Consider the following 22,885-nt stretch of genomic DNA (forward strand, 5'->3'; position numbering starts at 1 on the left):
TGGGCCCTGGAGGCAGGCGGCCCCTGGCACCCAGGGGGAGGGGACGGGCTGGCAAGTGGGGCCTGGACCCTGGGAGGCCAGGGGACTGTAAGCGGGGCCGGTGGAGCAGAGGGTGCAGAAGCAAGAGCATCCAAGTGAGTACTGCAGCCAAGAGGGGCCAGCCATGAGGCGGAGAGTCGAGGACTGGGGCTGAGAGGGTGCAGCAAAGGATGCCCAGAAGCATGTGCAAGACAAGGTGCTCTGGGCCATGGATGGTCACTGGGAACTGCCCCTAGTTTAGGATGGGGCAGGGTGCTGCTCAGGACGGCTTGGGGAACGGGCTGGGACCGTGGCAGGGACAGTGACCGGGCTTAGGGAAGGAACCACAGAGAGGAAGAACGCAGGGCTCTTCTCAGCATCCCTGTGGTGGAAAGTCTGCAGTAACAGCTGCCCTGGGGCTTCTAAGTTTGGGCCAGATGGCAGGGTTGGGGGTGAGGGGGGCTGGATGAAGAGCAGAGGGATGGGCAGGTGATCATCCACCTGCATCCTGCCATCTGTGAGGGGGTGGGGGCAGTGAGCTATGTGTGAGACAGTGTCAGCACCCGGGTGCATGACAGGTGTGTGTGTGTTCGCGTGCATGTGCACGCACACACCTCCCCTGGGTGAGTCTTAATCTACATCAGTGCTCCTCAACCTTGTTTTCTTTTTTTTTTAAAAAGATTTTATTTATTTATTTGACAGAGAGACAGAGAGAGAGCACAAGTAGGCAGAGAGGCAGGCAGAGGGAGAGGGAGAAGCAGACTCTCCACTGAGCAGGGAGCCCGACGTGGGGCTCGATCCCAGAACCCTGGGATCATGACCTGAGCCGAAGGCAGACGCTTAACCGACTGAGCCACCCAGGCGCCCCAACCTTGTTTTCATTATACCCCGCTAAGGAATAATTTTAGAGCTATTTTTCCTAATCCCATTCCCACCATGAAATTTTACGACCATAGACGTACAGTACATACGTTTATGTACTGTGGCCCTTTAGAGAGTCACAGCTCACCGTAACAGCTAAGACTTTCCTGGCCCCCACCCTAAGAACCCATCTCAGCCCCCATTACGAACGGGTGGTCTACCTGCTTGTGTCACAAGTCTGCCAGGGCCCTGTAACCGGCCCTCGCCTGTGTCCCGTATCTTCTTGTTGCAGTGTGTCCATCAGCCTGTGTCTGGGTGGGTCCGTTCTTGGCTGCCTCCCAGTGTGTGTACGCAGGTCCGTGTGTCTTTGTGCGCATGGCCTGCAGGCGGGTCCATGTGTGTGCCTGCATGCCCGTGTCAGCCCTGGGGGGTGGTGGGCGGGAGGCAGGGCAGTGCAGGGACGCTTCTGTGACCGTGTGTGTGTGTGTGTGTGTGTGTGTGTGTGTGGAGGGTATCTGCAGGTGCAGGGGGCTTGCTGCCCTGCCCAGGTGTGCGCCTGCATCACTATTGTGTGAGCCTGTTCCTTCTGGTTGGGTCTAGATCTGTCACATTTCAGACCGGCATTTGCATGTGTCTGACTGCATTCGCCCGTGTCCGTGGGAAGAGGGCGGCCAAGGCCAGGGAAGGCGGCCACTTGAAACCCTGGCTTCGACCCTGACGCGACCCACAGAGCAGCCGGGTGCCAGGGACTCACGAGCTCCCAACCCTGGGCTCCTTCCTGGCCCCGCTCCAGGCCCAGCCAGGAGCGCCCGACTCTTCTTTCATCCCACCTACCCCGAGAAGCCCCCCAGGCTGAGGCACCCTCACCCTGAGGGAACAGGGCTCTTTTGTCCCGGGCCCTGGCCTCTGTTGAGGGTGGGGACACCAGGGGCTGTCTGTGGGGTGGGAGAGGGCGGCAGGAATTCCCGCGGCATGTTGGGAATGCTGATGCTGTGAAACCCAGTCATTGATGGGCTGGGTCCCTGCCCGCCACCCCCAGGCCTCCGCCGTGGGACATCTGCTCCCTCACCCCACTCACCACACAGCCCGCCTCCCCCCCCACCCCAATACTCCGCTGCTCCCCTTTCCTCCCCAAAGTTCTTCGCCATCACGGCTCGGGGCGGGCGGGCTGTGACTGCAGCTTCCAGGCTGTGTGGGAAGGTCCCAAGCATCCCCGGGCAGCGGAGACCACGTGGGCAGCCCTACAGCGGGCCACCACTCAGAGCGGACACGGAGAGAGGGCGGCCGGCACTGCACCTGTCTGGCTCTCATTCCAGGTTGGCTGGCTGACAGCTTCAAGTGAGACCCGAAGGCATTCCCAACTCAGGGAGACTGAGGTGAGGGGCAGGGTTCCAACTTCTCTTTCCCCCTGGCTTCCCCTGCTTCTTGTGGCCGGTCCAGCCCCGGCTCTGTCCTTACTTTCTGGAAACGCCCAGGGGCACGATGGCGATGAAGATAATTATCAGCATGTCACTACAACGTAGAGACAGGGCAGTCTGGTGGTTAAGTCTGCAGACGCGGAGCTAGGCAAATGGCCACCAGCTGTGTGCCCTTGGGCAAATTACTTAATCTCTCTGGACCGCAGCTATAACATGCGGGTTCTAACTGCCCCTACCTCAAAGAGACCAAATGAATTAATACAGCGGAGTCAAGCACTGGGGCCTGATGCATGGTCAATGCATTAGAAATGTTTGTAATTCCAAATAATGATACTGGCAGCAGCCAACCTCTGAACAGGCCCCCTCCTGAAGCCTTACCAGAGGCACCCTTCACCTCTTCCCCCCGCCTTTAGTGCTCTCCTCTCCCCTCTCCAGCTGTCGCTCACTTGCTGGACAAAATGATCTTCCTCACGACACTGCCGCTGTTTTGGATTATGATTTCAGGTAAGGGCTAGGGGTGCGGGGGATCCTGGGGCCTTGGCCCCTGAGTGGGCTGGGGCTGTTTCTGTGGGTCCCTGCAGCCCCCAGGGGCATGGTGGAAGGTGATGGGAGTGTGGGGGGGGGCGTGGTGATCGGGGAAGGACATGTCCCTCCCCCTCAGTGGTCCTGCTTGCCCACAGCCTCTCGAGGGGGTCACTGGGGTGCCTGGATGCCCTCCTCCATCTCTGCCTTCGAGGGCACGTGCGTCTCCATCCCCTGCCGCTTCGACTTCCCTGATGAGCTGCGGCCAGCCGTGGTGCATGGCGTCTGGTACTTCAACAGCCCCTACCCGAAAAACTATCCCCCGGTGGTCTTCAAGTCTCGAACCCAAGTCGTGCATGAGAGCTTTCAGGGCCGCAGCCGCCTCCTGGGGGACCTGGGCCTGCGTAACTGCACCCTCCTGCTCAGCAGCCTCAGCCCCGAGCTGGGCGGCAAGTACTACTTCCGCGGGGACCTAGGGGGCTACAACCAGTACACCTTCTCAGAGCACAGTGTCCTGGATATCATCAGTGAGTCCCCAGAGGGTGTGCGCATGCAGTGGGCGGGGGGTTTGGGGGGGGGGCGCCAAGTCCTCCCCAGAGCCTTTCCAGGGAGGTCTGGGATGGCCGGGCCAGGGATTTCTCAGTCTGGCTGGGGGGTGCAAACTCCCATGCCCTCACGGACCAGGTAGATGACAGAAATAGGCAAAGCAGGGCCCCAAACAAGAGGAAAAATGAGGGCTCTTCCTCTTCTAGAAATAACTGGAAGGAAAGCAGTGGGGCCCAGGGGTTAGGGGTAAGGCCTCAGGATCCCTGAGTTAGCTGGGTGCCTGTGGGCATGTTACTTAATGTCTCTGGGCCTTGTTTTCCTCTTCTGTAAGATGGGAATAAGAATAGCACTTACAGTTCAATGAGTGAATCCTTGTGGAGTGTGCAGAGCAATGCCTGGTTCTGGGTAACCAGTGCTGGGGGAGAATGTGGAGATACTGCTCTCAGACAGTCTGAATTTTTAAGAGAAACCAGAACTGTGTGTTTTTCTGTGTAATCTCCTAATTCCTAAACATTGGCTGCTGATTCAGATTTTTAAAAACAAATCCTAAGTTTAGGCCAAATAACATGCAGTTCTGGGCCAGATTTGGCAGAGTGGGGCATGCCGCCTAATTCCTGAGAGGCCCTATAGCACGGAGTCCCTAGATTCGGGTTCCCCATCAGCACAGAGTCCAAATGAGCCAGGTTACAGCCCCGATGCAGAAAGAGACCCCAATGGTACAGCTAGACATGTATCTCCAGGACATAACACACACACACACACACACACACACACACACACAAGTGGAAAATAAACCAAAGCAGACAGGGGAAAGAAGTTTCTTCAGGGTTACAGCGCAGTATCCAGAGCTCAGATGATGAAACCAGAGTGACAGAGTTTGAAGCTCAGTTTTACTCCACACTAGCTGTGGCCTCAGTTTCATCATCTAAAACATGAGCAAAATAACATTACCCACCTTCTGGCATGGCTGGAAGGACTGGCAAGGGAAACACTGTAAAGTACTCAGCCCATTATATTGTTATTTTCATTATTACCCATCTGAGGTCGGATGGTGGAGGGCCTCTGGGTGAAGGATAACCAGGAGGAGAGAAGATTGTAGGGAATTCTGTATGCAAGGATGGGGAGGGGACCAGGAGCCAAGAATGCTTCCTCAACCCTCCTGTTCCCCCCTCTCATCTAGACACCCCCAACATCGTGGTCCCCCCGGAGGTGGTGGTAGGCTCGGAAGTGGAGGTGAGCTGCATGGTGCCTGACAACTGCCCAGAGCTGCGCCCGGAGCTCAGCTGGCTGGGCCACGAAGGGCTGGGGGAGCCCGCGGTGCTGGGTCGGCTGCGCGAGGACGAGGGCACCTGGGTGCAGGTGTCACTGCTACACTTCGTGCCCACTAGGGAGGCCAACGGCCACCGGCTGGGCTGCCAGGCCTCCTTCCCCAACACCACCCTGCAGTTCGAGGGCTATGCCAGCCTGGACGTCAAGTGTGAGCCTGGGGGCGGGGCGAGGCGGGGGGCGGGGGCGGGGTCAGGGCCGGGGGCGGGGTCTGCGGTCCCAGCCCGCTGACCCCCACCCCGTCCTTGTGTCGCGGGCCTCAGACCCCCCTGTGATCGTGGAGATGAATGCCTCGGTGGAAGCCATCGAGGGCTCGCACGTCAGCCTGCTCTGCGGGGCGGACAGCAACCCCCTGCCGCTGCTGACCTGGATGCGGGACGGCACGGTGCTCCGGGAGGCCGTGGCCGAGAGCCTGTTCTTGGATCTGGAAGAGGTGACCCCCGCGGAGGACGGCGTCTACGCCTGCCTGGCAGAGAACGCCTACGGCCAGGACAACCGCACCGTGGGGCTCAGTGTCATGTGTGAGTGGCGCCCGCGCCCCGCACCGGCCCCAGGCGGACAGAGGAGGGGAGACAGGCGGCGGAGCCAGGGGGCTGGTGGAGCTGGGCGGGGGGCGGGGGCGGGCCCCCCAGGCCACAAACAAGGTGGAGGCCAAGGTGGAGCGGAGGGCTGCGGGTCAAGGCGTTCCTTCCTGCGTCCCACAAGTATCTGATGAACACCTACTGCGCACCACTCTCATCCCCCAGACGAGGTGCGAAGACAGATGGGTCCCTGTCCCCCAGGGGAGCCAGTGAAACTCCGTTTCCTTCAGACCAGCCTTGGCTGGTCTAGGAGTAGATCTGGGCCCTGGAAATCCGCATTTCCCAATGAGCCCCAGTGCAGCTGTAGGGAGAGGGACGAAGGGACCCCAGACCTCACCCAGACCCTTGCACACTGTGTACATTCTGGAGTCCCCCGGGGAGGGCGGGGAACAACGGGCTGGTCAGATAAGGTTCTTTGTTAGGAACCAAGGAGAGGTCATTCATTCATTCACAAATATTTATTGAGGCAAAATGCCCAGGGCTGTGGATAATAATAATGAGAGCTGCGGCCAACATTTACTCAGCAGTTTCTGAGAGCTTTCCACAAATACGCTTACCCCGGACATCCCCACGGCTGGCCCCGACCCACCTCTTCTCTTCTCAGGGAAGCCTTCCCTCACCATCCTAGTTAAAACTCCAAATACCCTGATTTCCCATACCACGTTTCCTTTTCTACAAAGCCCTTATCCCCATCTTGCCAACTACATTTATTTACTAACACAGTGTCCACTCAGGTGGTTGGGAATCTTCATCTTACTTTGTTCAGGCTAAAACAGCGCCTGTCCCATAGGTTCTCAGTGGCTCCTGTGTGGTTGGGACTATTATTAAGCTCATTTTCCAGATAAGAGAAATGAGGCCCCGAGGGGTTAGGACATGGGTCCACACCCAGCTGGTAAGGGGTAGAGCTGGGATTCGAGCACAAGCGCTCTGACCACAGAGCCCCTGTTCTTGTAAACGGGATAGCCAGACAGGGGTTACCTGAACCATCCTGAGCCAGTGTGCTGAGATTGGGGTATATGGGGTCACATTGGGGGTGGGAGTTGGCTGGCAGAAGAGGCACCCTTGGCTTCTGACCATTGGCGCCCTCTGTCCTGCCCCCCCCAGATGCACCCCGGAAGCCGATGGTGAACGGGACGATGGTGGCCGTGGAGGGGGAGACGGTCTCCATCTTGTGCTCCACACAGAGCAACCCGGATCCTATTCTCACCATCTTCAAGGAGAAGCAGATTCTGGCCACGGTCATCTACGAGAGCGAGCTGCAGCTTGAGCTGCCTGCCGTCACTCCAGAGGATGACGGAGAGTACTGGTGTGTGGCTGAGAACCAGTATGGCCAGAGGGCCACCACCTTCAACCTATCCGTGGAATGTGAGTACCCCCCCCACTCCCCCCCCACCCCCCCGCTCCTCTCCCATTGTCCTGCTGAGAGCCAGCTGGACTTGATCTCCTTCCACATTCCCTGTCTCAGTGGATGGTTCAGTGGGGGCACCTGGGTTACTGGGAAGCATCCATGCATCCCAACCAAGGGTCAGCTTTGCACCAGTAGATGAGAATGAGCAAGGGAGGGAAGCTGAATCCACAGCAAGAAATTGGAAGTCCCACCTGAGAGTACTGTGTTCCCACATCCTGGGGTGTGCTTTTGACCAAGGAGATTTCTGGATCCTGTGGCCTCTGACCCCTTTGCATTCACCAATAACCACAACATCTAACCCTTGAGTTGCATTGCTATGTACCAGGCATTGCTGGAAGCTTTGTACGGGGATCCACTCAATTGATCCACATGACATTCCCAGGAGAGAGGTTCTATTACTGTCTCCAGTTTCCCGAGAAGCAAACTGAGGCCCAGAGAGGTTATGCCATTTACCCAAGGTCACACAGCTAGAGAACGGTTCAAATCCAGACAGTCTGGCTCCACTGTTCTGTACTGCCATGGTTGACCTCATCCTATGTTATTACATCAGAATACACTGATCAAGCAGTTGTTATGTGCCAAGGGCAGGGTGACTCTGGGGGACATGGGGGAGAGGACCAAGAGGACACCAAGCTTATTAACAGATGCAGTATAGCCAGATCAACGGGATGGATGCACATAGAAAGCCTGGAGGTCTTGGAAATGAAGCTCAACCTTCCACTGGCAATCACCACCTGTCCCGACCTCCCCACTGGATGACACCGCCAACACCCCCACCCCCATCTCGACCCCAGCCCGTGCGCGGGGCTGTAGCTCCCAGCTTGCGGTTTCCATTCCATCTCCTGCAGCAACTCCCTCTGGAATGTCACCTCCATGTTGCCATCTCCTCTGCCTCCTCTTCAGCTCCTGCCCGGCCTCTGGCACTAGTCTCCATACTTTACCACTCCCCGCCTCCATTAATCCACCTACAGTGGTCCCCAGACGGTATTGAGCACCCATGCCTACTCAGTACTTTGGATGTGGTAATCATCACTACGTGGTAGATACAGACTATTTCTGGAGTGCCACCTTGCAAGGCAAAGGGGTGGCCACGCACTGCTGTGCTAACCTTTCGCTTTGGGGCACATTCCCTCCCAGCCTCTGCTTGCTCGCAGTACCCACGGTGATCATGAGTTGTGGGGTGTTCTGCTTTCTCCATCCTCGCCCTCCTGGGCCCAGCTTCCTCCTTCTGCTACACCCCTTTTCCCTGTCACACCCCCAGCCAGTGGCCTTTTAAGTCGGAGGGTTAGAGAGTCCCCTGAGAATTGGATGGAGGCCCCCGAGCACGAACACCGCAGCGTCTCACGTCCATGGGCAGTCACAGGCTCTCCTGTGCAGCAAACGGTCGTTCGTGGTCTGCTCTGGGCAGGACCCCGAGCTCTGCAGGTGTTCTTCTGTGGAGCCCGTGTGGTCATCCTGTGAGGCAGATATGCATTATCATCATCCCGGTCTCAGGCTGCTGGGCACGGCATCCCTCAGGCTCCTCTCTGTCCCTGAAGTCTGTGTCCCCTCGCCGACAATGGCAGGTGCCCCTAGTGTGGGGCTTCCTTCTTACTCGCTGAACCATCGCTGAACCAGGATCCAGCTTGGTGAGGGACATGCAGCAAGGTACTCACCTCTACTAAGTGCTCGTGTGCAGGGGACTAGTCTGAGCCCTTGGCGCATCCTGACCTATTTTGGTCTCGCCACAACATGATTGTGAGGGACTGTTCTTCACCCCAGTTTAAGAGAAGGAAACTGAAGTGTGAGCTGGTGTCCAGCACCAGACAGAGCTGAACTGCCCCAGGTCAGAATCCCCACTCTGTCTTCCATCTTGTTGCATGATCCCAGACAAGTGACTTCACTTTTGCTGAGTCTCTCCATCGGCAAATGGGTATATGATAACCGTAGCTTACCCCAGAGAAGGTTGTGAAGAGTCTGGACGTTATGCTGAGCGCCCAACAGCACCTGAGCCATCCTCTGTGCTCCGTAAATAATTTCCCACTAATCTCTCCCTTGGACTCCAGGCTCGGTGCCCGTCCTAAGTGCCTGCGGTCAAGGCTTTGCTCACGTGCTCCCCCTGCTGGAATGGTTTCATTTTTCTCATCCTGAATCCTTGGGAGGAATGTTAAGCCTTTATATCACACTTGTGAGCCTGGCTTCAGAGTTCCCATAGGCCCTTGCGAAAAAGGACCAATACTCCTGTTTGCACAGATGAAAACTCCACCTTGGAGGCCTAGGGAAGCCTAATGGCCTGATCGGGGCCAGTAAATGGCAGAGCTGGGCTTCAAGCCAAAGCTGTCCCACCCCAAACTCCCCATTCTTTGTGGGACTGGGGGTCTGTAAAGGGTCAGTTCCCAGGTCTCCCAGGCCACCTGCGAAGCTGCGGAGATACTAAGCACATGCAGGCAGGGTGGCGGCAAGGGATAGAGGGCGGACACTCTCACCAGAGCAGTAGGGGTGCAGTCTTGAATGAAAGGGTTTCTAAAAAAATGTTAATAGCTGTTGGTTCAGGCTTGTCATTATTCACTTACTCTGTGGGGTGTTAATTCACTAACACTACAACAAGCATAGTGCATGTTTGCCTGAACAGATTTCGGGCTATATATTTTTAATTTACTAAATTTAGACGCAAGTACAAATTGAGGTTCCAGTTGGAACCATCTCGAGGTCGAATCCAGCCACGTGACTCCCTGGCCCGTCACTGTTACCTGCATATTCTTTTTTTTTTGCCGGAAATTGAAAGTAAGTGGGGGTAGATGGCCCGAGGGTCCTTTGGCCGTGTGTAAGTAGGGTTCTGGTCGGAACTGAGAACCAGGGCTCAGTCTAGAGACAGCAGACTCTGGTGCTGGATTCTTCAGGAGGGAAAGAGAATATACTTTTAAAAACAACATTCGATGTTCTATTGTATCATATTTTAGAAAATGAAAGAAACAAACAAACAAAAAAAACCCCACAAAAACCAGGCCAGTACCATTTTTGTAATATAAATGGCAGCAAAGGAAAGCTCAACACAATGATCTTGGGTGGAGGGCGGGGGTTGGTGCCCGTGGCAGTGGAGGATCCCATGAAGGGGGGACAGTCAGGGTGCAAGGGGGCTCGATGGAGTCAGCAGGGGCATCTGCAGGTGGCCAGGGAGGGGAGCCGGCAGGACTCAATAGCCCATATCAGTCTTCACAGAGATCTGCTATGTGAAAGGCGCGTTCCAAGAGTGGGGACAGAGTGGAGGCAGAGCGAGAGCCTGACTTGACGGAGGCAAGATCCCAGCTGTATGGGTATCTCACATGGGTAGGATAAGTGCTGGGGAGCAAAACCCAAGTGAGACAGGGAGCAAATGGTTGGTGAAGCGAGGTGCAATTTCTGTGAGTGGTCAGAGAAAGAGATGTCATCTGAGTAGAGCCAGAGATGTGCAAAGGGGGAAATGCAGCTCGTCTCTGAGATAGCTACCACCTGCTCCGTCAAGGAGTCCCCTAAGGCTCAGCCTCCAGTTGGCGCCAGTCCCCTGAGTCCTGGTCCTTCTTGCCCCTGCAGTTGCCCCCTTGATCCTCCTGGAGTCCCACTGCGCAGCAGCCCGGGACACAGTGCAGTGTCTGTGCGTGGTGAAATCCAACCCAGAGCCGTCCGTGGCCTTCGAGCTGCCCTCACGCAATGTGACCGTGAACGAGACGGAGCGGGAGTTCGTGTACTCGGAGCGCAGCGGCCTCCTGCTCACCAGCATCCTCACGCTGCGGGGCCAGGCCCAGGCCCCTCCCCGGGTCATCTGCACGGCCCACAACCTCTACGGCACCAAGAGCCTGGAGCTGCCCTTCCAGGGAGCCCGTGAGTGCTGTGATCGGGGGCTGGGAGCCACGGGGGTGGAGGGGGCTTCTCTTGAATCCAGGCTTCCCTGAGGCTGAGCATCAGCCACCAAGCACGGGTCAGGCGACGCAGGTGGATCAAGCAGTAAAGATGCCCTTTCCAGTTGGTAAGGAGAGGCTGCCCTGGGTTGCCTGCGCTTTAATGTTTGCCTGGACCCTCTGGCCACTAAGCCCTCCAGGCCAGTCAGGCAGTGCAAGGCCATGCCAGCTACGGAAATGTTTTCACCATTACCTCTGCCCCAGCCCATCTCCCAAGACCCCAGGGTGTCCTCACTACCACCAGCATTCCTGAGGGTGCCTGGGTCTTCTGTCCTCAGACCGCCTGATGTGGGCCAAGATCGGCCCCGTGGGAGCCGTGGTAGCCTTTGCCATCCTAATTGCCATCGTCTGCTACATTACCCAGACACGCAGAAAGTGAGTGGCCTGTCAGGGCTCATCTGGGGAGGCAGGGAGTCTCCCGGGGCTGGGGAGGCAGGGAGGTCAGTTAGAGGCAGCAGGTGGGCGAGGGAGGGCAGTCCTGCATGTGTGTGGGAGGGCGATTCTGCTCTGTGGATGTTTGGCTGCATGGAGGAGGCTCCTGCTAACATGTAAGGGTGGGCCAGTGCCCAGGCGCAGCACTTTTCCCTGTTGGCTACCTTGTCTCTACATTCTGTGGCCATAGCCTCCTGGCCTCTAGGAACCCTCCTGCACACGCTGCGGTGCGATGCGGGAAAGCCAGCTACCCCTGGCTCGTAGCCACAGGGTCGGTCACAGTTGGTTCCAGGGCCCGGGTGATTACACACATCGTCCCCGGCAACAAACACACTCCCCAGCCCCAAACCACACCCACCTACCATACCTTTGCTGTTTTTCCTCCTTGTGGCACACACACATCAGCTGCCCTGAAAACAAATTCATCCTTCTGCTCCACATCCTGGTAGCAAGAGGGGCTGACAGAGCCAGAGCACATGGAAAGAACCCTAGGAAGCCAGGCTGGGTTCCCCAAAAGTGGCAGAGACCAGGGACTAGATGGAGGGATGGGCAGTGGGGGACAGGAAGAGGCTGGTCATTCTGAAGAGGCCACCTACCCTGTCTTAGAGAGATGGGTGGGAACAGCCCTGGGGTCCCTTGAGCCAAACTCTTAAGGTAGATGGGGTGCAGAAAGGGAGCGGAGAGGGAGGCCTGGGACTCCTGCTGGGGCTGACACGTCCTGCTCTGCAGAAAGAATGTGACAGAGAGCCCCAGCTTCTCGGCGGGGGACAACCCCCCGGTCCTGTTCAGCAGCGACTTCCGCATCTCTGGGGCGCCAGAGAAGTATGAGGTGAGGGCCAGAGGCCTGTGGTTCCAGACTAGCTGGAGAAACTGGGTGCCAAGGACATGGAGGGCCTGGGAGGGCCTGGGAGGCCAAGGGGCAGACGGGAGGCTGGTCCCTTCAGAAGGGAAAGGGAGGAGGTGCGGAGGGTGGCTGTACCTGGGCTGGGAGCGGTGCTCAGGCTGATCCTGCAAAGGGGGCTGAGGGACTCAGTGGAGGGCAGCCCCCATCCTCTCCACCTGGGTCTATGACTGCATTTCCTTCTCCAATAGTCCAGAGAGGTCTCTACCCTGGAATGAGCGCCCCAGGAGGTAGGTTCCAGGGGCCTCAATGTGCCCACCTCTGGGCCCTTGTCGGGCCTCGGGGTTGGCGTGCATGTGTGTGCGTTCTCGTCAGGCATCCAGGATGTTCCCTGGTTAAGTCTGACTCTGCCCAGCCCTCCTGGCCTTGTCTATTCTGTCCTGTTGCTGCTCCCTTTTATCTGTGGCCACTGTCCTGTGTCTGTGTCCAAAGGCCCCCTGTAGGGGTGGGGGCGGGGCGGAACACAGGACAGGGAAGCCAAAGTCACCCCTGAAGGATCTCCCAGATTGAGGAGGGGAGCCACCCCAGACCCAAACATAGGGGAAGGCCGTCCAGAGCCAGGCACTTACACACATTTGGAAAGGCGGGATCCCGACCAGGTGGCCTTAATCGGCGAAGATGCTATGGGTTGAATCGTGTGCCCCCCCAAATTCCTATGTTGAAGAGGGCTTCCTGGATTTGTAGATGACTCTCAGGCTTAGCAAAGAAGAGGCTGTTGTGCATGGAGCACCAGCAAGGACAAAGGCCCCAGGCTGCGCCAGCGTGCCTTGAGAAAGGAGGTCTACACGGACGGGGCTTTGGGACTCAACTCTGGAGCTGTGTGGGTGCAAGTAACTGCAGCCTTTGCCCCTGAAAAAGGTGGCACAAGACCCTTCTAATGGGCTGGTTCTGTTCATAGAGTGAGAGGCGACTGGGATCTGAGAGGAGGCTGCTGGGCCTTCGGGGGGAACCCCCAGAGCTGGACCTGAGCTATTCTCACTCGGACCTGGGAAAACGACCCACCAAGGACAGCTACACCCTGACAGAGGAGCTGGCCGAGTATGCTGAAATCCGTGTCAAGTGAGGGAGCTGGGGGCAGCCTGTGTGGCCACCCCTCCCTCAGGACCCTCACTGGCCCCTACTGGCTATGGGCTCTCTTGCTCCTCAGAGTGGTGGGGCTGGGGCAGGAAAGGGAGGGGGCAGGTGACAGTGAGGTCCTGGGGGCCTGGCCTCCCCTCCTTCCCAGCTGCCCCCGGCCCTACCAGCACCCACCCTGCACTGTGGCTCCTCTCTAACCTCCTTTAACCTCATCTGTCTGGAGGGGAGCTCCGTCTGTCCATCCATGTTATTTATTGCTACCCCCTGCCTGGTCTCCACACCCGGCCCCAGGACCTGTACAGAGGGACTGAAATAAAGGCCATGAAGCCATGCACCTGTCTAGATCCTGATGATTTCTGATCCATCCTAGGGGAGCCTGCCACCCCTCTCCTTGCCCTCTGCAAGGTCCTGTGTGGGGACAAGGGCCCAAGAATTCTAGCCCTGAGCCCAAGGCCACCGCCCTGAAGCTGCCCCCACTCTGAGCTGGCAGCTGTGGGCTGGGTCTGGCCCCTTCACTCACTCACATCCCCTCCTGTCCCCTGCAGGTCGGGGTGTTTCGTGGGCCTGTGTTGGTTTGACTGCCATCTCTCACATTCATGCCATACTCCGCAGCTCCAGCCTTTCCAGCTTTACTTTTTTGGTTCAAGAAACATTAAGTAGGCACCAGCTGTGTATGGAGCCCCTTCAGGAAGCTCAGGCCATCCTGGGAAGGGACGGGACAATGCTGTGAAGATTAACACTGGGGCTCAGAGAAGCTAGGTCATTTTCCTAGGATCCCAGAGCTAGGAAACAGAGTGGCCAGGCCCTGGACTCAGTTCTTTTTTTCCATAACCCCTGTTGGCAATTTGAAGAGGGCCAGACTCTCCGGTACAAATGGTATTAATAACTAAGAGTTGCTGAGCACTTGCTATGTGCCCCATGGTTCTACCTGATCTACATTAATTAATCTCCACTTACCTTCCCTAACTAGTATGACAATGGCTCTCAAAGTGGGGTCCCGCACCAGCAGCATCTACATCACCTGCGAACTTGTTAGAAAGGCACATTCTCGGGGCGCCCGGGTGACTCAGATGGTTAAGCATCTGCCTTTGGCTCAGGTCATGATCTCGGGGTCCTGGAATCAAGCCCCACACCAGGCTCCCTGCTCAGTGGGGAGTCTGCTTCTCCCTCTTCCTCTACCCTCCACCTCGCTCGTGTGTGCTCTTTCTCAAATAAATAAATAAAATCTTAAAAAAGAAAAGAAAGGAAAAGGAAAGAAAAGGAAAAGAAAAAAGAAAAAAGATAAGATTCTCAAGTCCCCACGCCAGACTGCAGGAACCAGGAATGCTGGGGTGGGGCCCCTCCAGGTGATTCTGATGCACTGACATTTGCAAACCCAGAGGAGCTGAGGCACAGAGGTTAAATCACTTCCTTGAGGTCCCCCAGCTGATAACTGCACAGCCCCAACTTAAGCCCAGAGCCCACAGCTCTCACCACTGTGCGCTCCGCCATCTTGGTGAGAAGCACCGGGAGCTCATGGGCCGAAGGGTCCTGAGGGAACCCTAAGAGTAGAGCTGCCGTGTGGTTACAGCTCCTGAACAGAGTTGGTTTTTGAAGAAGGCAGAGGATACTACAGAGGCCACAGTCAAGACTGAGAGGCAGGACTAACCAAACCATGTTGGGAGGGAAGGCGATGAGGCTGCCTCAGCTGGACTGGGAAGTCCCTTGCAGGAGCAAGGCAGAGCTGAAGCTGGTAGTGGGGCTAGGAGCGGCGGGGAGGGGACAGACCCCGAGGCCTGCCCGAGCCCTTTCCTCGCGGGGCTCTCTCAGTCTTGTAGAGAGGAGGACATTGAACCAATGGCTTCATGCATAATGCCCAACTGCAACCTGTGATACCTGCTCCCGAGACCAGTGCAAGGGGGGCTTCTAGAGCGCAGAATGGAGGTGTGTCTTGGGGTCTCAGGGGTCAGGGGAGGCATCCCACTGACAGGAAAGTCCCACGGGGACAGCGTGTATGGGGGCCCCAAGTGGGAACATATTTGGCAAAATTCCAGGAGCTGAAAACAAGGCCAGAGAGTGGTCGGGGATGGGGCAGAGACTAGTAGGGGCTTCACAGCAGCTCCAGGAGCCATCTCCACTGGATCCCTGGCACACGCACAGGGACCCCGCCCTGACACACCTGTCCTCTGACAACAGACCCTGGCTCCAGCACGTCTGGCCTGGGAGGAATGCCCCTAAGGACTTCGCCCTGAGGAGCACAGCAGTGTCAATAATGAGGGACTGAAGTAACCCTGTGCTGCCCAAAGCACTACCCGAGCACCATGCTGATGAGCCAGCTGATCCCAGGAGGAAGGGACAGCAACTTTTATGCTAATACGTATGTTTCATTTAGCACGTATCAGAGAAAAAGGGCACCAGCATACCAAACTGGTGATTTTTTTTTTTTAAATAAAAGCTTAGGAGGAGGCTAAGCTTAAAAAAAAAAATCTATCAAGTGAATTAATTTAAAGAGATGTATGAAATAAAGGTTCACAGACAGGACAGAAGTCCTGAAAGTCATAGGCAAAACTCTGAAGTTCAGGAAAAATGAAGTGATCTGATGCAAAGACCCATCTCATAGGAGGGACTAGCATTCAGTTGATGACACACAAGGAGGACCAAAATTCAGGGTGTCACACTCCACCCCTCTCCTGGGAGAGAATTCATCTGTTCCATCAACACACATTTACTGAGCACCTCCTACGTGCCAGTTCTATGCTGGGCTCTAGGGATACCGCAGTGACCAAGAAGAAACACTCTGACCTCACGGAGCTGACATCCTGTGGAACGGACAGATGATAATCAGATAAACAAGTGTTGGTCAGATAGTGAGCGTGCTAAGAAGGAAATTAAGCAGGATAGGACAGAACGTGCTGGGCCAGAATGTGCTGTTTTAGAAAGAGTAGAGAGCATTTGAGTAGAGAGCAGAAGGAAGCAAGGGAGGAAATTCTGTCCATTTCTGAGAAATGTAGATGCAGGGAAAAGCCAAGATCAGGTGCAAAGGCCCATGGTGGGAATGCACTTGTTATGCTCAGGAACAAGAAAGAAACCAGCATGCCTGGACAGGGCTGGTGAACCAGAGCAGTTGCCCAAGGGCGCCTGATCACAGAAGGCCTTATAGGCCATGGTTAGGGCTCAGGCTTTTACTCAGAGTGAACTGGGTTGTCGTTGGAGGATGAGACACAGAGGAATGTTTCAGAGGGGCTGAGGTTTCTAAGACCCCGCTGACACCTGTGGGGACAATGAGCACAGCTGCTCAGCAGATGCAGGCAAAGGGCTCAGGAGACCAAGAGAGAGGAAGTGGAGATGACGAGAGTGGACAGGTCAGGACCTCTTTCGTAAGAGGAATTGATGGAGCTTGCTAAAGCAGGAGGGGAGGGAAAGAGAGGAGTCCAAGATAGCCACTTCCTCAGCTGTTGAAGATGGTGGAAGGAACAAGTTCATGAAGAACACGAGTGTGCTCTACTCGGGCCCCGTCAACAGGAACAGGCTGCTGGCACCCCTCCCTTGGGAAATGACAAGCTGAGGAAGAGTCAGAACCCATGGCATGGTGGCTCAGAGAGACGGGGACAGATGCAGGAGATGACGTCTGGCTGGGCTCGCGTAGAGCGGAGCAGGTCTTGTGTTGCCAGGGACAGGCCACCCCATGTAGGAAGGAGGACGCCCAGGCACCAGGCCAGGGTCATGACAACATGGATCTCCTTTCCCTCTTCTCCCGCCAACCTCCCAGGTCAGCTCTGGCTGAGACAAGCCATCCCTGGTGGCGCCCAATCCTGTTCTGAGGACAGTGCCTGCAGTAGGCAGCTCTGATATCCTCATCGATGAAAGGGCTCCAGGCCAGGGGGGGCTACTCCCAAGCGTCCTCCCCTGGGCCAGGATTGGGGACGCATAGCACCACTCAGGAGTAGACAAGCCTCTCTCTTCCCCACCCTCCTGGCTTCTAACTCCAGCCTGCTCTCTGGACAGGAGGAGACAACCTCAGCCTCACGGGCCTCACGGGCCTCACGGGCCTCATGGGCCTCACGGGCCTTACGGGCTTCACGGGCCTCACGGGCCTCACAGGCAGGGCAGCAGCCAAACAGAAGACACCCCCCACCCCCATCCCAGAGTCTGGTCTGCCCAGAATATCTTCCCTGGATAATGGGAGGGAAACAATAGGGTCTCTCTGTCAAGCCCAGGCTAGAGCTGAGCAGCCAGAGGTGTGTGACTCAACGTCACCAAGGACTGTTGGTCAAGCAGAGCAAGTGACAGTGTCCATAATACTAACAGCTCATTGTGACAGAGCACTCATTCTATGACAGCCACTGTGCAAAGTGCTTGCTGCGCTCATGATTTCTCATGCCACACCCACCAGGTCAGTCCTGCCAATATCCGATCCCATCATCTCCCTTAGAAGGGAAACTGAAGGATGTCACCACTGACAATTGGCAGGGCTGGGATTTGAACCCAGTTCTGTTTATCACATGCTTGTCATAAGCTGTGCCCACAGCTGAGCGCGTCACATGTGTAGCTGCACTAACCCTGTGAGGAAGGTGCTATTACTCTTCTCATTTTATAGTCCTGGGGAGGAGGCTCGGAGGGGTCACATGACTCACAGGGGGCACCTAGTTGCCTGGTTCCACTGCCTCCCCGGTTGGGGGGGTGGGATGTCACCCAAAATAGTGGTCACCCGCCACAGAAGAGGAGGCGTACCACCCAATGTCAATTAGAGGAAGAATTGTCAATTATAGGCGCCAGTGGAAGAATCATCAACAGGAAGGAATCATCGATTGCAGAAAGTATTTAGAACACTTGGTCACCCAAAATGGAGACCATCTACCTCTTTGGAGGAAAAGATGGAAGGACGAGTAAAGGCACCAAAGTCACAGAGTCCTGCTTCCACCCTGGCCTCCTCCATAAGCCTTTGGCCTCCAGAAGTCGAGGCACGTCCATGAGCCTATTGCCCAGTTTCCTCTTGTTAGAAGACTGTAAGCAATGCCTGGAGTTATGCCAGCAGAGGCCTCAGGCACTCCTAGGTGATGATCAGGGATTTAAGTCCCCAGTGGGTCTCTTGTCAGAGACCTTTGGGACCCTGTCCCCCAGCTAGAGTCCCCACTGGGATTGCTGGGGATTTTAACTTTTGATTTTGAAATAGTTATAGAATCACAGGAAGCTGCAAAAATAGAACTTTTTATTTTGAAATAATTATAGATTCACAGGAAGTTGCACAGATAGAGTGTCTAGTGTGCCCATATCCTACGCAAAGATGGTACAGTATCAAAACCAGGAGTGTGGCATTAGTACAGTGTGTGTACAGTTCCAAGTCCTTTGATCACATGTCTAGATGTATGTGGCTATCACTACCAGCAAGATCCAAAATTAGTCCCTTACCACAAGGCTCTCCCTTATAGTCAAGCCCATTTCCCTTTGCCCCTGGCAACCAGCAATCTGTTTTCCATCTCTATCATTTTGTCATTTCAGGAATGTTACATAAAAGGAATCATATGTTACGTGACCATTTGAGCTTGACTTCTTTTTTTCTTACTCAGTATAATGCCCTTCAGAATCATTATCAATATTGTGCTCTGTTCTTGCTACTCCATGGTATGGATGGATCACAATTTAACTGTTCACCCACTAAGGGACATGCTGGTTGCTGCCAGTTTTTGGCTATTACAAATAAAGCTGCTGTGAACAATTGTGTAAAGGTTTGTGTGTGGACATAAGTTTTCATTTTGGGGGGATAAACGCCTAGGAATGCAATTGATGAGTCATATGGTAGGTGTATTTTTTTGTTTTGTTTTTTAAGAAACTCACAAACAATGTTCCCAAGTGGCTGTACCATTTTATATTCTTACCAGCAATGTATGAATGATCCAGTTTCACTGTATCTGTCACTGACATGTGGTATTGTCATTAGTTTTTATTTTGGCTGTTCTAATAGTTATGTAGTGATATCTTATCATGGTCTTGGTTTGCATTTCACTGATGGCCAGTGATGTTGAACATCTCTTTAGGTACTTACTAGCCATCCGTGTATCCCCTTCGGTGAAATGTCTCTTCATGACTTTTGCCCATTTTCTAACTGCCCATACAATCCACTTACTTAAAGTGTACACTTCAGTGGTTTTATGCTCACAGTGGTTTATATTCACAGAGTTGTGCAACCATCACCACAATCATTTTAAAATGTTTTATTTTAAATAAACTCCATGCCACACCTGGGGCTCAAACTCATGACCTGGAGATCAAGTTTCATGTTCTACTGACTGAGCGAGCCAGGCACTCTCAACCACAATCAATTTTAGAACATTTCATCACCCCCAAAGTAAACGCATGCCCATTAGCAGTCAGCTCCCATTTCCTCTCAGCACCCCCACCCAGCTCTAGGCAACCATTAAATCTACTTTGCATCTCTATAGATTTTCTTTTTCTAGACATTTCATATAAATGGAATCATACAATATGTGGTCTTTTGTGATCATCCTTTTTAATTTAATGTTTCTATGTTCAGCTGTGTGGTAGCATCTATCAGTACTTTATTTCTTTTTATTGCCAAATATTTTATTGTATGGATATACCGTATTTTCTTTATCCATTCATCACTTGAAGGACACCTGGGCTGTTCCTACTTTTTGGCTTTTATGAATAATGTTATTATGCAAATTTGTGTTCAAATTTCTGGGTGGTTATGTTTTTCCCTTAGGTATATACCTAGGAGTGGAAGTGCAGAGTTATATGGTAATTCTACATTTAACCTTCTGAGGAACTGTTTTGAGATTGTTTTCCAAAGTGGGTGGAGAATTTTACATTCCTACCAGCAATATATAAAAGATTCAGTTACTGGGCGCCTGGGTGGCGCAGTTGGTTAAGCGACTGCCTTCGGCTCAGGTCATGATCCTGGAGTCCCGGGATCGAGTCCCGCGTCGGGCTCCCTGCTCAGCGAGGAGCCTGCTTCTCCCTCTGACCCTCCCCCCTCTCATGTACTCTCATTCTCTCTGTCTCAAATAAATAAATAAATCTTTAAAAAAAAAAAAGATTCAGTTACTGCACATCCTTTCCAGCATTTGATATTGCCACTGTTTTTTATTTTAGCTGTCTAACAATAATAGGTGTGGTGGTAGTATTACCTCTTTGTGATCTTAATTTGCATTTCTCTAAAGGCTAGTGATTGTTGAACATCTTTTTATTATTTTATTTATTTTTTATTATTAGTTTCAGGGGTAGAGTTCAGTGATTCATCAGTTGCATACAACACCCAGTGTGAACATCTTTTTATATAATTATTTTCCATCCATATATGTCATCTTCAGGGAAATGTCTCCTCATGTCTTTTTCCCATTGTGAAAATTAATGAAGAAAAACCTCACTAAAATGGAGCAGGGAGGCTAGAAGGGTAAGCTAAAAGGGGGAGCCATTCCACTCAATGTCAATTACAGGAAGAATGGTTAACTATAGACCCCAAAAGAAGAATTCTCAACAGGTAAGTATCCTCAATTTACAGGCCCCAACGGGAAAAAAGATGTACATTTCCTACAAGAAATCAACTACCCCTGCAACTCAGCCAATGAGAAACTGTTATCACCCTGGACTTGTGTTTTTCTCCAACAGACTTGCATTCCAAACAACCTCTTTTAACTTCTTCCTTGTCCATAAAATAGCGTTCCTCTCCTTTGTTTGTTGGACTATGCCTTTTACCATAGCTTGCTTGTCCCGCATTGCAATTCTTGTTCCTGAGCATGGATTTTTGCTGGTAAAATACCTTACTGGTTTATTTTTAGGCTTAACACCATCATCTAATTTTATTTTTTTAATGTTGAGTTTTGAGAGTTCTTTATATATATGCATTCTAGATATGCAAATATTCTCTTCCAGTTTGTAGTTGGTCTTTTCATTGTCTTAACAAGGCCTTTCACAGAGCAAGACAAAACAAAACCCACAAATTTTTAATTTTGATGAATTTCAATTTATAGATTTTTAGGAGTTATGCTTTTGGTCTCATGTCTAAGAATGCTTCATCAGGCCCTATGTCCCAAAGATTTTCCCCCATGTTACCTTCTAAAAGTTTTATAGTTTAATGTTTTGCATACAAATCTATGATCCCCACTTTGAGTTCATTTTTGTATGAAGTGTGAGGTTTGGGTTGAGGTTCATGTTTTGCTTATGGATATAGCCAATTGCTCCAGCACCATTTGTTGAAAAGACTTATATTTCTTCCATTGGATTGCTTTTGCTTCTTTATAAAAAATTAGTTGGCCACATTTATTTGGGGTCATTTCTGGGTTCTTTAGTTCATTCAGTTGATCTATGTATTTATTCCCCCCACCAATAACAGACAGTTTTGATTACTGTATATTACTTTATAATAAGCTTTGAAATCAAGTAGAGTGACCACCCCTTTATTCTTCTTCAGAAATGTTCTATCTAGGGGCACTTGGGTGGCTCAGTCAGTTGAGTGACTGACCCTTGATTTCAGCTCAAGTCATGGGATCAAGCCCCCCATCAGGCTCCACGCTCAGCAGGGAGTCTGCTTGAAGATTCTCTCCCTCTCCCTCTGCCTCTCCCCTTGCTCACGCACATGCTCTTTCTCTAAAATAAATAAATAAATAAATAAATAAATAAATAAATAAATAAATAAATAAATAAACAAACTTAAAAAAAGAAATGTTCTATTCTAGTTCTCTGTCTTTCTATATAGACTTTAAAATAATCTTGTCTATAGCTACACAAACTTTTGCTGGGATCTTGAAAGTAGTTGCATGCAATTTGCTTGTCAACTTGGGGAGAATTGACATCTTTATTGTATTTAGTCTTCCAGTTCATGAATGTGGTATTTATTTAGGTCTTCTTTTATTTTTTCAGCACTGTTTTGTCATTTTCTTGTATATGTTTTGTTATATTTATTACATCTAATTATTTTTTAAAAAGCCATTATAGGTGGAATTGTATTTTACATTTCAGTTTCCACATGTTCATTGTCAATATAAAAAAAGTGACTAATATTTGTATTGATCCTGTATTCTGCAACCTTGCTGAACTTCCAGTACTACACTGAGTAGAGTGGTGACAGTGGGCATCCTTGCCTTGTTCCCAGTCTGAGAGGGGAAAGTATTCAGTCTTTCAGTATTGATATATTAGCTTTGGGTTTTTTTTAGGTTAGTTACAGATTGTCAAGTTGAGGAATTTCCTCTCTATTCCTGGTTTTCAGAGAGTTTTTGTCACAAATGGGTGTTGAATTTTGTCAAATGTTTTTTTCTACAACAATTTATATGATCATCTGATTTTTATTCTTTATCCCATTAATATGATTACATTGTTTGATTTGCAGATATTGAATCAGCCTTGCATCCCTGGAATAATAGCTACTTGGTCATAGTGTATAATTCTTTTTATATATTGCTGAATCCTATCTGCTAATATTTTGGTAAAATTTTGCCCCCATATTCATGAGGAATATTGGTCTGTAGTTTTCCTTTATACTGTTTTGTCTTTTTTGTTTGTTTGTTTGTTTTAGGGTAATCCTGGCTTCAAAGAATGAGTTGAGAAGTGTTCCCTCCACTATTTTCTGGAAGAGATTATGTTGCATTGGTGTTACTTCTTCAAACATTGGCTTGAATTCTCCAGTAAAGCCATATGTGCCTGGAGACTTTTTTCTCATTTTTTAAATTATCTCAGTAGTTATAGGGCTATTCAAATTACCTGACGGCTCCCTGCTCAGCCAGGAATCTGCTTGTTCCTCTCCCTGTGCCCTGCTTGTGCCCTCTCTCTCTCAATCTCTCTCTCAAATAAATAAATAAAATCTTTTAAAAACCCCAAATTACCTAATTGACATTTGGTGAGTTGTGGTAGTTTGTAGTTTTTGAGGAATTGATCCATTTAATCTA

The 22,885-nt window shown here is 52.2% G+C and overlaps 1 protein-coding gene across 3 annotated transcripts; it reads left to right on the forward strand.

Annotated features, from left to right (window-relative positions):
• The first annotated feature begins 29 nt into the window (after positions 1 to 29).
• Positions 30 to 13,336, forward strand: MAG (myelin associated glycoprotein). 3 transcript variants are annotated; one of them, XM_081806733.1, is made up of 12 exons: positions 102 to 134; positions 2,196 to 2,255; positions 2,733 to 2,801; positions 2,978 to 3,346; positions 4,546 to 4,842; positions 4,955 to 5,212; positions 6,377 to 6,637; positions 10,230 to 10,517; positions 10,873 to 10,969; positions 11,756 to 11,855; positions 12,119 to 12,157; positions 12,826 to 12,934. In XM_081806733.1, the coding sequence occupies exons 3-11, from the start codon at positions 2,756 to 2,758 to the stop codon at positions 12,143 to 12,145; spliced, it is 1,743 nt and encodes a 580-aa protein (XP_081662859.1). In that variant the 5' UTR covers positions 102 to 134; positions 2,196 to 2,255; positions 2,733 to 2,755; the 3' UTR covers positions 12,146 to 12,157; positions 12,826 to 12,934. The 3 variants fall into 3 exon arrangements, with proteins under 3 accessions (XP_081662860.1, XP_081662859.1, XP_081662858.1); XM_081806734.1 differs by lacking the exon at positions 12,119 to 12,157 and having other exon boundaries at positions 30 to 134; positions 2,711 to 2,801; positions 12,826 to 13,336; XM_081806732.1 differs by lacking the exon at positions 12,119 to 12,157 and having other exon boundaries at positions 12,826 to 13,336.
• Positions 13,337 to 22,885: the final 9,549 nt, after the last annotated feature.

Source organism: Leptonychotes weddellii, chromosome 16 (assembly GCF_054177405.1).
Source record: "Leptonychotes weddellii isolate Sample4059 chromosome 16, ASM5417740v2, whole genome shotgun sequence".
NCBI lineage: Eukaryota > Metazoa > Chordata > Mammalia > Carnivora > Phocidae > Leptonychotes > Leptonychotes weddellii.